General features: G+C 42.1%; 2 protein-coding genes across 4 annotated transcripts; one reads left to right on the top strand and one right to left on the bottom strand.

Annotated features, from left to right (window-relative positions):
- Positions 1 to 600: 600 nt before the first annotated feature.
- LOC103976287 (protein YABBY 2-like) lies at positions 601 to 6,540 on the top strand. Of its 2 annotated transcripts, XM_065096299.1 has the most exons (7): positions 602 to 1,083; positions 2,573 to 2,692; positions 3,232 to 3,349; positions 3,666 to 3,714; positions 3,853 to 3,928; positions 5,595 to 5,726; positions 5,881 to 6,540. In XM_065096299.1, the coding sequence occupies exons 1-6, from the start codon at positions 1,015 to 1,017 to the stop codon at positions 5,718 to 5,720; spliced, it is 558 nt and encodes a 185-aa protein (XP_064952371.1). In that variant the 5' UTR covers positions 602 to 1,014; the 3' UTR covers positions 5,721 to 5,726; positions 5,881 to 6,540. The 2 variants fall into 2 exon arrangements, with proteins under 2 accessions (XP_009389764.2, XP_064952371.1); XM_009391489.3 differs by lacking the exon at positions 5,881 to 6,540 and having other exon boundaries at positions 601 to 1,083; positions 5,595 to 5,846.
- A 2,321-nt stretch (positions 6,541 to 8,861) lies between these two features.
- LOC135605810 (fasciclin-like arabinogalactan protein 17) lies at positions 8,862 to 11,206 on the bottom strand. Of its 2 annotated transcripts, XM_065096298.1 has the most exons (3): positions 9,643 to 11,206; positions 9,035 to 9,138; positions 8,862 to 8,950 (listed from the first exon to the last, which is right to left on the bottom strand). In XM_065096298.1, the coding sequence occupies exons 1-2, from the start codon at positions 10,997 to 10,999 to the stop codon at positions 9,065 to 9,067; spliced, it is 1,431 nt and encodes a 476-aa protein (XP_064952370.1). In that variant the 5' UTR covers positions 11,000 to 11,206; the 3' UTR covers positions 8,862 to 8,950; positions 9,035 to 9,064. The 2 variants fall into 2 exon arrangements, with proteins under 2 accessions (XP_064952370.1, XP_064952369.1); XM_065096297.1 differs by having other exon boundaries at positions 8,862 to 9,138.
- Positions 11,207 to 14,345: the final 3,139 nt, after the last annotated feature.

Raw genomic sequence — 14,345 nt, 5'->3', positions numbered from 1 at the left:
TCAGAACAGCAGCAAAGACCCAAATGACAAGGAGATCTAAGCTCCACATTCCATGTGACCGTGAATCGATCCGACAGTCTACGATAAATGTGCGATGATAGTCGATCGATGATTGATGCTTTCGGATCACCAGAACTGTAGCAGACGTTTGGAACTTTGCTCATTATGCTGCATCTTCCTGAGTCGTCCATGTCAAATGTACGTTGCGCAAACGACAATTCGGGTCCTGTGAATGAAGGACTCATGCTGATATTTTGGAGCAAAGCATGCATGTGCTTGGAAACAGCATTCGGACATGGTAATTGATCACCACAAGTCATGGTTAAAGGATCATAGCAATCTGATCTAGCAAACACTATTTCTTACTCTCTACTTTTGACTTGTTGACAACATAGATCGGTAGATGCTATATATTGTCAATCTTTCATCAAACAGTTTTCAGGATCGATCTTTGCTTTGCTAAATGATCGTTATAAGCTATCATAATGTGTGTCTAATATAAGGAAAAGTAGCTCTTATCTATAATCATCTACCACAATGATATCATATGATAGGAATACATCCTTTGTAATCTATAGATGTTCTCCATGATCTTCTCTTGAAGGGATTAGCAATTCATTCACCTTCATCTCTCTCCATTAGAATAGTTCCTTGCCACCGCCCACATGATGTCGAGCTACAGAAAGAGAGAGAATGAAAAGCAAGGAAGAAGGATACTCTCACCCACTACTCGTTGATCCAATCATGGCCCCCTCAAATCTCCCTCAAGACCATCTTCTCAGAAGGGGCAGCAGTGTGCTGCCCCCACCCACACACCATCGTCTTTTGATTGTATCCCAGCTATTACAAAAGAGATCCGAGAAACAGGCGGACAGAAGAAAGATAAGGAGAGCTTCCCTTTCATATCATAAGCTCGCCGTCAGCTTTGCTCCTCGGATCGTCGCTTGTGTCCATCTCCGTCTTCCTCGTCCTATGTGCGGAGTCCTCCTCCTCTTCGCGCTTCATTGATCGCCAATGTCGGCCCAAGTTCTGCCCGAGCACGTTTGCTATGTCCACTGCAACTTCTGCAACACCGTCCTTGCGGTATCCATCATCCTGAATTCCCCTTTATTTTCTCCTCTCCTCTGTCTCATCTCAGTTTGTTCCCGTGAATTTTCTTGATTCGATCCAAGTTCTGATCATATCGAGAAAATTAGTTTAGCTAAGCTACAAAAGCTTGAATCCAGAGCTTAAGGAAGTTTGCAGAATGGGCTGAGTTCTAAGTAATTCTTGATGTTAGCTGCGGGACGAGAGGAAGAAGAAGAAGAAGAAGAGGCTTGATATTGTTATGGAATGGGTCTAGAATGTTACATTTCTAATCGGATGATGTGACAAAATCTCATATCATGTCAAGATGATATCTTGCATGGACACATCATGTCTTTGACAGGTGAATGACATATAATATATTTCAATATCCTACCTTTGCTGCGTATTGAAGAGTTTCAGGTGGAGTATAGGTTATAGGTTGATGCTTCAGACTAAAATAGGTATACCTTTTGACCTCTTTGGATCCACTGAGAATCCATCAAGTGTCCTTAAAGATCTATTGCATGCCTTCCCTTCTAAATTTTCTATGTTGTTGTGTCTTTCTTGTGTGGTCAAAATCACTTTTTGGTTTCATAAAGATGTGATAAAGTTCCTCTCTTTTTTTGGCTCTACAAAGCAACATCAAATTCCTTTTGAATCAAGATGTGATCAGAGTCACTCTTCCAGTGAGCTCCTTGCAATGAGCAGATCTCAACAACTGTTTGTGCTTCTTTGTTCAGAAAAGAGAGAATCCAACTTATAATGGTCAAGATCCTCTTTTCCTTGGAGATTTAGAACATAGGAGATTCCATCTCATTCAAGATTTTGAGACCACACTAAAAGGCATGGGGAGTGGGGTTTTACGGCCAAATCTTTTTGGTCCTTTTTTCCTGGCTGGGTAATAATGGTGGCTTCAAAGCGGAAGAGATGAAAGATGAGATGAGTCTTCGAAAAAGAAAATGATGCTCTTCACAGGTTCTTTTTCTTTGCTTCTTCATTAGACCTATTCTGACTCCTCTGAACCCTAATTCTAGCAGGGAGAGTGCACCCTTGTTTCCGCCCGAGAGAAGGTCCAAAAGTCCTCCAGGTATACGGAGCTCCTACAAACCTACAGATCTAAAGAACAACACAAAAGTGAGATACCTAAAAGTAAACCCATCCTTGTCGAAGATACGAAGAGACCCATCATCTTTTGTTGCTAATCTTGTTTCACCACTTTGCCTTTACTATGTCCTTTCTTCCTTTTCCTTCATCCTCCTCTTCTTCTTGTCGACTAACCTTCTTTTCATCCTGCAAATACTTTGTTTCTCCTGTGCACGCTGTTATGTTAGATTTGGTTAAAAATGGCTCATTTTTCTGATAAGACGAGCATCGATGCATCAAGAACGAGGTCATACAGAATGTTTTGGGTCATCAATCATGATATTTTCTGCTACTGCAGCTGAATGAAGTAGCATTCTTGAGATCAACTTACTATTAGTTTTGATCGTCTTTGATGATTCAGGTTAGTGTCCCTGGCAACAGCTTGCTCAACATAGTCACGGTGAGATGTGGGCACTGTTCTAATCTTCTGTCCGTCAACATGGGAGTTTTGCTTCAAGCACTTCCTTTTCAGAGTCTTCAGGTCTGGATGTACCTTCCCATCCTGTGATTTCTTGAGGTGTTTGATCTACTTATTTGTTGGTGAATGTTTAAGGCACCAAGGTTCCGACATAACCATTCTTTTTCTTGATCTATTGCATTGCGATTTCTGGTGGCTGAAATAGAACAAGCATGATAATTAGATGTTCAAATCACTAAAACTATCAGAATTAGATGGAAGTTCTTAGGTTCGCTAATATGAAATCAATTGTTCTTTTTGCTTGAATCCAGCAGAAGCTTATTATAGTGAAGAGGTTAACATGTGATGCATACATACATATATATATTCTGTACATAAAGTAGGAAAATGACCTTCTTCATTTCTGATGAAAACATACCATAATGAAGTGAAAGCATGCTTGAAGGGAGAGCAAACTTCCAATGTAAATCGACTACATTGTTTTTCTCCTTGTAAAGGCAATTATTTTTGAGTTTTCAAGCACTTCTTACACTTGAATCCAAAGCAAAAGTAGAATCTAACAATATCATCATCTGCTAATTTGGTGGGAGAGAAAATTGCAGACTCGCAGCATATGTTCTCAAGGAAATGGAGTGGAATGTGGATCACCTTCCAAGTGCAAAAGGACTTCATTGTTGTGCACAATGCCAAAGGATCAAGAACAAACGCTACCGATGCATCGTAAGCCTCTAAAACTCTCCAAATTACTCTCTTCTAGTATGTCGAAAGAATTGCAAGGAATTCTCAAGCGAACATCTCATGCAACAAAGGTTGGAGGCTTCATACTAATATGTATTTTTTAGCTAATTGAAGACCAACTACATTATGCTAACCTCACATAATAAGTCATCATAGCCCGTTGCTTCCTACTTTTGTTCTTGGTGGTTGGTTTCATCTCTCTTTGATTAGACCATGGTGGTTAGCTTGATAAGGGCTAAGTTGACCAAGAACCAGTTGTGATCAGGCTATTAATCTGGTTTCTTTTATGCAAAACCAGCTCCAGAGAAGAGACAACGCGCGCCTTCTGCATATAACAGGTTTATCAAGTGAGTTTTGATCTGTTGTGCTTCACTAGTTTGAGCAAAATTTTATTGCAACATTTATGCAGGACACTTATAATGGAAAATTTAAGCTAAATAAACATTGTTAGTATTTACTTTGCAAGTATTTAACTCCATGTTCAGGGAAGAAATACAAAGGATAAAGGCTAACAATCCAGACATCAGCCACAGAGAAGCATTCAGCACTGCAGCAAAGAATGTAAGTGTTCCATAATGTTGCAAAAGATGAAAAGGAAAGCTAAATGATATACTAAGATGAACTGTAGAATGAGCAGTATATCTTGGTCAATAAACATAGATTCTTTGGATCTCTAGTCCATTGCAACCTTCCTAAACAAACAATAGCAGTATCTTTCCTTCAGCCTCTCAGTGATTGGCTCTGGCTTACAGGAACTACACCTCTTCTCTCTCTCTCTCTCTCTCTCTCTCTCTGGATGTCATCCATACAATTGATGAAGTGGCTGTCCTACTGAATATTACTCGGAAGAAGGGGAACAAGAATTACTCTTCTCCTAATGTAACATATGGATAAGAACATATAGGAAGTTACTGTCTTATAAAGCTTGAAATATTTCAATTCTCATTACATTTCAATACTCACCTTTCAATATTTTGAATGTTCCATCAACATCAGCTGCCTGCAAACTATCAAGAAACTAGAATCAAGATACTGATTGCATTAGTATATGGAAAAGTTGTACAGTAATAACCATTAGGAAAAATAGTATACTTGAATCTGATACAAAGAACTTAAGAAAGATGCAATATGTATCTAACATTATCATGACATATACACTACCTGATGGTTGCCTCAGATAAAAATACAGTTGTTTCCCAAATCAAAGTAGTGAAGTTGAAATACCAAAATTTATGTAATAATGCAAAATTCACTCACGCAGCAATCTTTAAAGAAATTATTATTCCAAGAAACCTTTTCTAGGATTGAATTGGTGATTTGATGACATAAGTATATGCATAAGTAAACAAAAGGAAACCAAGATTGATTACATGAGGACTGTTCATCATTAGCTGGATTAGGCTTTAATATTATCTTTGTTTTAGCCATCCCATTGTCATCATATGAGCAGCATGCTCTTCAATCATAACTTGTTCTATTTATGTTGCTACATTGCACTTTACATTGTTAAGTTACAAAGTCATCCTTGCATCTCTACAAATACTTCATCACTATGCTACTCTAATTTCATCAGGACATCATGATCAGCAAAGTGCATAAATTATGAAACTTCATCTTGAATGCCCCTAGTGAGTTCATCCATTATGTGCAGATAAATTATACATCGGATATTGATACTTGATTATTATAATATTGCAATAGTTAGCAAATTAATTTGAGTTGGTAATATTGTTCTTACTCTGGTAGCTATAGCAGCATGCATTTCTCTCATCATATTAATTAGAAATCTTTCTAAAAGTTCACCATATTTTCATTATATACGAAGAATCGTGTTTTCTATATTTTCTTAAAACCAGTAAAAATTATTGTGTGCCACTATTCATGCATTTCATTCATCAAAATAATTCAAACAACTTAATCTTTTGCTGAAACAGCTTAAAAAAATTTAAAACGGAGTACATGAACACAATTACAATCTACACAATAATCACTCAACACAGCAAAGATGAAAAGGCACTGTTGCATTAGAGAAACCTCTGAGTACATTCATTCACAATCTAGGACAAGGCACTTGGAACAACATGAGAGAGAGATTGGCCATCCACAAAAACTTCATCCTCTAATATATGGATTACGTCGGAAAGATCAGAGTTATAATTACTACTTTTAAATCCTCGATTCTTTTCATAATGTTCAAGCTAAATTTCTTTCCTTTTTTCACTTGCAGTGGGCACATTTTCCTCGCATCCATTTTGGGTTAAACATTGATGGCAATAAGCAAGCAAAGCTTGATGAGCCAGTAAGTGCACCGGCCAATACACCTGGGGGCCAAAAGGGTCACAGTTTCTGCTGATAATTAGTATGTGTAGTGAGTAGATGCTGTTCTGCAAGTCAATTTGTAGAATATGAGCACTTCATTGTAATAGAATGATCATCTAAGCACTTTGTTATTTAATGCAATTTTCTATGTTTATGCCAACCCAATAATTTTTTCTTTTTTTGCTTCTCTTCAGCATGCCTTTGCACTGGAGATCAAATCTCTGATATCATCTAAATCTACAGATTGTGAGTTGTGCTTGAAATGTCCATGAAACACTTGCAGGCTGGTATTTATTTCTCCTCCTCTGTGATACCTATCTAGATCATGTTGGGTTCTTGGATGTTGTGTTCATTAGTAGCTGCAGCAGTGGTGGCCCTATGGATTCTTTGCCTATGTCCATAGAGATGGAGTTGTAATCTAACAACGGACCAAAGATATACAGCTAGGGTTAGGTTGTTCTTGGGTGTTGCACATCCGAGTAGATAATGCATGGATGCTGTAGCCTACGAGTCCTTTGTCTATGTTCAGAGGATTGGACTTGTAATGAAGGGTTCAGCACACAGCTTGATGATGTGCTGTGGTTTTGTGAGAATGGCTTTTCTTCTCTGGGAAAACCTCACAGACTAATCCAATTGCTTCTTGAAGAGAAAGATGATATGGTCATTACTGTTCCTTCATTTCTCAACCAAACCAATGGCGCACTCTAAATGCAGCTACTTCTATCTCTTGTGGGCAGATTTATAATCTAAATTGTAGCAGCAAATAGAGGGATACTAATTATCCTTCTCAAAACTGTATGAATGTCTTTGATATATAACAAACATGATCTTAACATCATACAAATCATGTCACACATCTTGTTTCCTCCATACCTTTGAGTTGGTTTAGTTGTGTCATTGGCAGTGATTTGTGAGTGTTATTATTGCTCATTGCTGTTCTTTCGGTCAATGCTTGAAGGATAATTTAATGTGTGAAGATGAGTGTAAGCTCAATAACTAATGTATGAGAGAGAGAGAGAGAGAGAGAGAGAGAGAGAGAGAGGGAATCACGGTGGGAATCGGTGAGAGAATGAAGTGTCACTGTCAACAGTGATTCAGAATGTGCGAGGGACTGCAAAAATCTGTAGCTCACAACATTGCAAGGACACTCCCTCCCTAAAATTTCTCGGTCTTCTTCTCTCTGCTTTGCCTGGGATTCCACAACAGAACCAATTTGCCAATCCACCAGCTTAAGCTGCAGCTTGCAGGCCTGCTAAAAAGGCGGCCAACCATGCACTTAATTTCAAGACTACATGAAGCTACTTGTACCATTCCTACCCATTGAACAACCTGGTAAAGACATCCTACGTAGGAGATATGTGGATGCCTCCAGGAGATCCATTCCAATGGAGGAAGAGCAGGGAACACAGCCAATGGAGAGAACAGGCTGCACAGGCAATGTGCAGTATCCTCATCATGCTGCTTCACGGAGAGAGAAGTAAATGACTTTGACCTCATTACTCCACAAAAATGTTACAGTAGTCGAGACATGACCATCCTTGATGGCTTCCAAACATGCTGCTAACAAATCTTGGATGATGTATTCATTCCTGGCAACTTGAAGCAATATGCATCATCCTGCTGCTACCATTCCACTTGTTTGGGGCTTGGTGAAGGAGGGTGAGAGCTCACCATCAAGGGAAATTAGAGTGATGTTTACTTGCTATCAAACTCTTTAACTTACGGCATTGTTTTCCAAGAGAAATAGTACATGAGTTGTGTTCTAAGTCATACACTGTGACATCACTCTTTGGCAAATAGCAGCTCATTCTGACAACAGTTCTCCATCCAACCTTCTGCTTTGAATTCAATCCAACTCGATCCCCGCTCTGCTTTGAGATCAAACGTGCACAGCAAGTGTTCTACGACGAGTGCGAATGTTGCATACAGTATGCATCTGAGTTCTTATTTCATTGTGGGCTTCTGTGAGAAGATTTTAACAGAGATAAGGAATCAGTTCCTGCCTTCATCGAAGATCCAAGTCACACACACCAAAAAAAGAAAAAGGAACACTGCCTTCATCATGAATGCAGTGTGCATCCAAAAAGCATGCAGCCATACCTCATCCTATCTTGTCCTCCGGAGTCAAACATTGCTAGACTCAAGAAACCAGATGTTGTGTGCTGTTGTGTTTAGCAAATAGATGGATGAGATCTGCAGGAGGAAGCCAGCAATGGCGTTCCTCTTGCAGCAACAGTAATTGATTCCCCAGGTGGACCAGATGCAGAGCTCATGAATGTCCGAGTCCCCAATAATTCTTGTGTTGAGCGGCTCAAGAACAGCCAATAATTGGCTGTCCACCTCCCTGTTCTGGACACAAGCATAGCTGTGTTCTGAAAGAGACCAGCCTCCTCCTCAATTCATTGCAACAAAATGTCGGGGAATCCTCCATATTCATCATATCGTCCTTAACAATGTACACGAAAGTAGTTAAAATCATTGGATCCGTAAAGACGGGTGCCATCAGGATTCAAGAATGCAGGAGTGAAGGCCTTTAACTTTTAATCACAGTCACCTTTGTTATAAGATGTTATACATCTGTTTTGCAAGATAAACAACTTAAAATCGAAATCAGAATAGGAATGAAGACCGAATGGAGCATTGGCAAATCAAAAATATGGCTGGAGAGGTCAGAGATCAAACAGATTCAGCCAAATTCTGACTCTGAACTAGAAAGAAATGGTCAGCTTGTAGTTCACAGAACAGGAGGACCTAAAGCAGGCCAACTGGAGAGCATGATCACCTGGTGACAACCAGGCTGGAAGAAGACAGCAGAATAGGAAGAGACAGCTATGAACACAAAAGGCCGAAGACATCAATCAACATGGTGGCATATTTGCATGTTATGCCATGTTTCCACTTTCCCACAATCATCATATGCATGGCCATTTATTTCATGCATGATACAATTATCTTCTTCCCCATGAGCTCCAGCTCTTAAATCAGAAAACAATTCCTTTTCCTGAATCAGAAAACTCATTCTTCTAATTCTGCAATGTGAAATGAGTGGAGAAGAGAGAAGGCAGTGACATAGTGCATGATCCACACACCAACCGTTCATTCTTAAACAGAAGAATCTTCGAAGGCATTATTGCAGATTGACTTTGTATCCAAACAAATATGGCTGACAACAACATAGGGCAAAAAAGAAGCATTGCCTATACATGTTCATACACCTCAGTAATCACTGGTATCAACACTGCAGACACTCAGTTCATCCCCTCCCTGCAGCATCATCGTTATTATTATTACGTAAAGAATAGAGGGGGCATATACATCTCTCTCTCTCTCTCTCTCTCTTGCTTTTACCTTTGGCTTTTTGTTCTAATGTTTTCTCTCTTATTGGCAGGTGGCAAAGTGAGAACGCTGACCAAACGCCCCGAGCAGATTGCACCCAATTTCTAACAATTTCCCTGCATTAAATTGACAAAGAATCATATCTTAGTTTGATACCATGCACAATAAAAAGACATATGCCAACTTAATTTGGTCTTTGAGAATGAATTCTGAGGGAAAAAGTTGACATTTTCCTTGGGGAATGGTTCAGAGGTCAATGTCAAACAGGGTGGGATTTTGCAGTGCCACCAAGAAAATAATTCTAGCTTTTGAAGGTGACTAATCACCTGTTTGTGTTTAAGTAATATAACACGTTAATGGTGGAGATGATCACTTCATTGGACAAAAGAACTCTAAGCATAATTCTATGGCCTCTACTTTCTCATCTATTATCACCCTACAAAAGAAAAAAACGTAGAAAAGATGATAGATGTCTCTAAAAACTAAATTGTTGTGTGTTCTTAGAATGAATAATACTGCAAAAACCACATTGCACGTAGAAGAGAAGAAATGGTAATAATTTGCTTCTAAAGAGAGGAAAAAAACTGAGGAAATGTAGTAGTAATGGTGATAATGATTACCTCTCCTGAGCTTGGCTTTGAGCTTGGCCTTGGCCTTGACCTGGGCGACCTCGGCCTTGTGGGCGGCGGGGGAGAGGAGGGAGGCGGGGGGCGCCTCCTCATCTGGAGGGAAGAGGACGGCGTCGATACCCTGCACGGAGATCCGGCCGTCGGTGTAGATGTCCGGGTCGAACAGGTAGGCGGAGCCCTCGCCGGCGCCGAACTTGACGGAGCCGTCGGCCTCCCGCGCCATCACCTTGTGCGGCAGCCGCAGCGTGTCGTACCGGACCTTCCCGAACCGCCGGACCGCGTTGTACATGCTCTCCTCCGTCTGGTACTCGGGGATCAGGTGGTAGTACATGATGGCCTCCGGCGCCCCGGGCTCGCTCAGCTGGTCCGCGGTCAGCCGCGCCATCGCGTCGTCGTTGGGCGCCAGCACCGTCAGCACGTAGCCCTCCGAAACCAGCCGCCCCATCTCCGTCGCCAGCGACGTCAGGTTCACCAGGATGTCCGCGAACTCGTTGTAGCCGCCGTAGAGGAGCAGGGTCTGGATGAAGTCCTTCACCTGGCTCTCGCCGTCGAACCAATGCTTGCCGGAGCCGGGCCCTGGCGCGGGGGCAGGGGCCAGCGACGGCCCGGGAGCCATGGCGTCGTAGATCGGGAGCACGGGAGGGGCGCCGGCCGGGACGGGCGGCGCCGGCTTCTTGAGGCGGTGCGTCCGCGGGTCCACCTCCGGCGCACCGGTAGGGAGCACCGCGGAGATCGCGGCGAGGCTACGCCGGCGGTTGAAGTCCTCCTGCACGGACCGGGGCACTAGCAGGCGCTCGATGCCGTGGATCACACCGTCCGGGCGCACCACCGCGTCCGGGTGGACCACAGCCGCGAGGCCGACCTTCCGGTCAACCGCGGCGCCAGCAGAGGAGGATGATGAGAGTTGGACGTGGTCGCCGGCGAGGGTGGGGCGGCGAGACTGGGGCCAAGAGCCGGAGGCGACGCGGGAGGGAACGACGTGGTAGAGGAGCAGGGTCTGGAGGGAGCGCAGGTTGCCAGGCTCGAGAAGGAAGCGCTTGAACTCGGGGTCGAGGTCGCGCTCGAGGGCCTCGTTACGGGGGGCGAAGATGGTGACGTTGTGGCGGCCGACGGCGGCCTCCAGCGAGGGGAGAAGAAGGGCCTTCTCCACCAGCTCCGCCAACTCAGTGTAGTGGGAGTCGAGGAGGGCGACGAGCACCGAGTTGGAATTGATCTGTCCGCCAGAGGCCGCCACAGGCAATGTGGCGACGGATTCGCGCAATGCAGGCGAAGATTCTGAGGCGGCCGCAGCAGCGGAGACGATGAGGAGGAGGAGCGCGGTAACGCCGCCGAGGGTGGCACGATCCATGGCGACGCCGAGGGCCGGTGTGGGGGGACCTCTCAAGACACTTTTTATGGGCTTCCGCTTCTTCCTCTTCCTGTGCTGTTGATTTGGTGGCGCGTTGAGAGAGAGAGAGAGAGAGAGAGAGAGGGGTACTTGCAGCTTGTTCGCTTGTGCGCAGGCTTTGCAGTGAAGGCAGAGGGAGGAGCGGCGGCCCACCGGCTGGGTGAGACACGTGATCTCGACTCGTCGCCTGTAGATGCGGTAGATCTAACAATCGGCAACATCTAAAAGACGTAACTACCCTCACGTAGATCGCTAACCCAGTAATAATTCTGTGGATGGACCAGTAATTTGGCCGGACGTAAAAGAATAAGAGAAGTGCTAGAGGGACATGTAAAAGGACCTACGAGCCGCATCGGGGAAACGGAAGATGAGCCGTCGGCGTTGCTTCCGACTTCGATGACCGTGCCACGCCGTAACTCCGCACGCGGACTTGCTTCGCTTTGGTGCTGAGTGTTTCCAGAGTCTTCTTTAATTTTTCTTTAGTAATATTATATATATATATATATATATATATATTCTTATAAATACAATTTCGAATTTCCTTATAAATCTGGTATGTATATATATATCGAGTATGAAAACAGAAGGTGGGGTCTGAGACGCCAGGAAATGACTCGGGCGTGGGACCCATGAGAGGAAGGTGAGGGGAACAAAGACGTGGTGAATTTTCGAGGGTGGCTAAGTGTGAGGTTAGATTCTTTCTTTTGCCCTTTTGATTTGGTGATAATGGTGGGCCCGATCAGACAAACAGGTAAGCGAGTGGGTAAGAAATAAATGAACAGGGAAAAGCATCGTTTTGCCAGTGTGGTGGTTCTTTCGGGAGTAGCTTACTCGCTGCCACGTTCTGATGTGGTGGTTCTTTCGGCCATTGATGTCCTAGTGCAGCTTTCGTTTCTACGTACTACATGTTTCTGTTGGCCATTAATGTCAAAAGGCCTTTCCATCAGTAAACCAATAAAATGCCTCTGATACTACTGCAAGCTTTAATCAGTAGATGCAAATGCAATCCACTTACTGACTTGATAGGCTAACTACTGTCTTTGTGGACTCCTCCTCCTAAGTCAAGAGGCTTATTAATTATTAGAACAAATGCAACTCACTTGTCCCTCATGTTCTCCTCTTCTTCGAATAGAATAATAGCTAAGCAATTTTCACGTCGCATGGGTCTAAAAATTGATATATATGTCTCACCAACACCTTGTAGGGTTCGACAGTAATAGTCAAACATAATATAATTCCATAAAGTGCTCAGAGATGGCCTTAATTTTTCTTTTCCCCCTCGATTATTTAATCTGCTTTGCATTGCATTAATCAATTAATAAATTGTTTGGCCGGCAGAGCCAATGACTCCAATGACAACCAGCATGATTAACTATCAGTCTCTTTTGAGGCTGATGTGATTGAAATAGGCCATTCTTTGGATCAATGGAATGCACATCAAGTCGTCCATTTCTATCTGAATGATAAATATCCTTTTGCATCTCTCATTCTGCTTTTGTCTTATCGGATCACTTTTATTATATATATATATATATATATATATATATATATATATATATATATATTATTTTCTCTTATCAGGTCATACAGTAATATTTTATTCATCAAGAGAAAGATACGCCATGTGCATGAAAAATGAAGAGAAATATCAATTACTAATAAAAGGAGAGTAATTGATGAAAGCTTTTCTTCTAATGATGGTATGTATATTCATCAAATCCCATTGAAGCTCTGAGTCTTGTCGAATACAAACTAACCAAGAAGGTTAATTCAAATCCCTGACATGATTATCTCAAGTCAAAATAGCATTAAATTTCCAGCCAAATAGCTTCTTTACATCACACAATTTTAGGTTATTGCTGTATCCTTGATTTCTTCTATCCATCAATGTTCTTTGATGAACCAACATTTTTAGACTTTGGGCTTTAGGGGGGCCAATTCTATATATATAGCTGGGGGGCCAATTATTAATAACACAATGATAACTTGGAGCTGGGAAAAAGCATCTGGATTGATTTAGGTGGGGTTTTTTTCTTTCTAAATCAGTTCATTCTGAATGATGAGATAGATTACATGAGGAGAATGACCAGCCTGTTATGCTTCCAACAAACTGTAGCAAGTTAAATACTGATGAAATCTAACACGGTTATAATATTTTCACACAAGTCTAAGAGGAAAATATAACTCTTGAATTTTTCAGAAGGTGCCTATTTGCTGCTGCTTCTGAACTACAGGAGATTACAGAGAAAACCTCTCTAGTTTCCCACACTGTTTCCTGTGTTGTAGTTGAGTCTTTGCTTTGAATGATCTACGATCAAGATCTCTTACTTATCCACGCAAGAAAGAAAAGAAAGAAAACCAAATTTCTACAATCTTCTGTTTGACAATCCATAGTTGTTTGGGTACAAGAATTTGTTCTTCAGAGTTGATGTCACTAGAATTATCTACCTGCAGGAGATACGACATGGATGAGCTATTCTAACATCCGCCCAGGCCCTCAAACATCTTTTAAACCGACACACAACTTTTCTCTTCGGTGTTTACACCAATCTAAAGCAATCAAACTGAAGAAAGGAAAACCAGGTGCCTCTGGATCAATCCTCTTATCCTCCATGCAGCTTGCTTGGAGGCAGCAGTGCAATCACTCATTCACACTTGGCAGAAAGAGAAAGAAACAAGGATAGAGAAGCAATTTCCGTATACAGACTGTCGTCTTGGGGTGGGGGCGGCTGGGGTTCTACCTTACATGTGTTCTTTATGTAACTTGTAATCCCTGCTCTCTGGGTAATTCCATCTCGAGTGTCGGTTCAGAAGGCAGCTGCTTTGCTTAGCTTCATCAACTTCTCCTTCTCAAATCCATTATAATAATCAGTCCATATTCTATGGGCAAATTGATTCCTGGCTTTCACTATTCTCTTCATCATCAAAACGTTATATCCAACACCATCTCAGACTTCTCACGAAATATTTGTTGCTCTGGTAAAAAGTCTCAAACAGTTTGATTAGCTTGTTCTACTGCTCTTAAGTCTGACATTTGCTTGACTCTTTAGGTTCATGATGCAAATCAATACGAGCAAAACGGGTGTCAATATGTTTCTGGAAATTAAATGTTAAATGCCTAGAGAACTTCATGCAAATCCAAGATAGATCAGTGTTAGCCATTTTCTCGACTCTATTTGATGATGTGAACCACCTTGCAATAATGAGTTGATCTGTCGCAATCATTGAAAGACATAATACTTATAGTCCTAGTCTTTGCTACAACATTTAATCCAACTTAGACTACTAGAGAACATATTACCAGGAA

Source organism: Musa acuminata, chromosome BXJ2-2 (genome assembly GCF_036884655.1).
Source record: "Musa acuminata AAA Group cultivar baxijiao chromosome BXJ2-2, Cavendish_Baxijiao_AAA, whole genome shotgun sequence".
Classification (NCBI taxonomy): Eukaryota; Viridiplantae; Streptophyta; class Magnoliopsida; order Zingiberales; family Musaceae; genus Musa; species Musa acuminata.
This window is presented reverse-complemented; position numbering and strand designations above follow the sequence as displayed.

What these genes read in the sequence shown, in the direction of transcription:
- LOC103976287 (XM_065096299.1), top strand. Translation starts at nt 1,015, where the DNA reads ATGTCGGCCCAAGTTCTGCCCGAGCACGTTTGCTATGTCCACTGCAAC. An exon ending in TCTGCAACACCGTCCTTGCG is followed by an intron (nt 1,084 to 2,572) that starts GTATCCATCATC and finishes TTGATGATTCAG; the next exon opens with GTTAGTGTCCCTGGCAACAG. An exon ending in GCATATAACAGGTTTATCAA is followed by an intron (nt 3,715 to 3,852) that starts GTGAGTTTTGAT and finishes CTCCATGTTCAG; the next exon opens with GGAAGAAATACAAAGGATAA.
- LOC135605810 (XM_065096297.1), bottom strand. Translation starts at nt 10,999, where the DNA reads ATGGATCGTGCCACCCTCGGCGGCGTTACCGCGCTCCTCCTCCTCATC. An exon ending in CAAAGCCAAGCTCAGGAGAG is followed by an intron (nt 9,139 to 9,642) that starts GTAATCATTATC and finishes AATTTAATGCAG; the next exon opens with GGAAATTGTTAGAAATTGGG.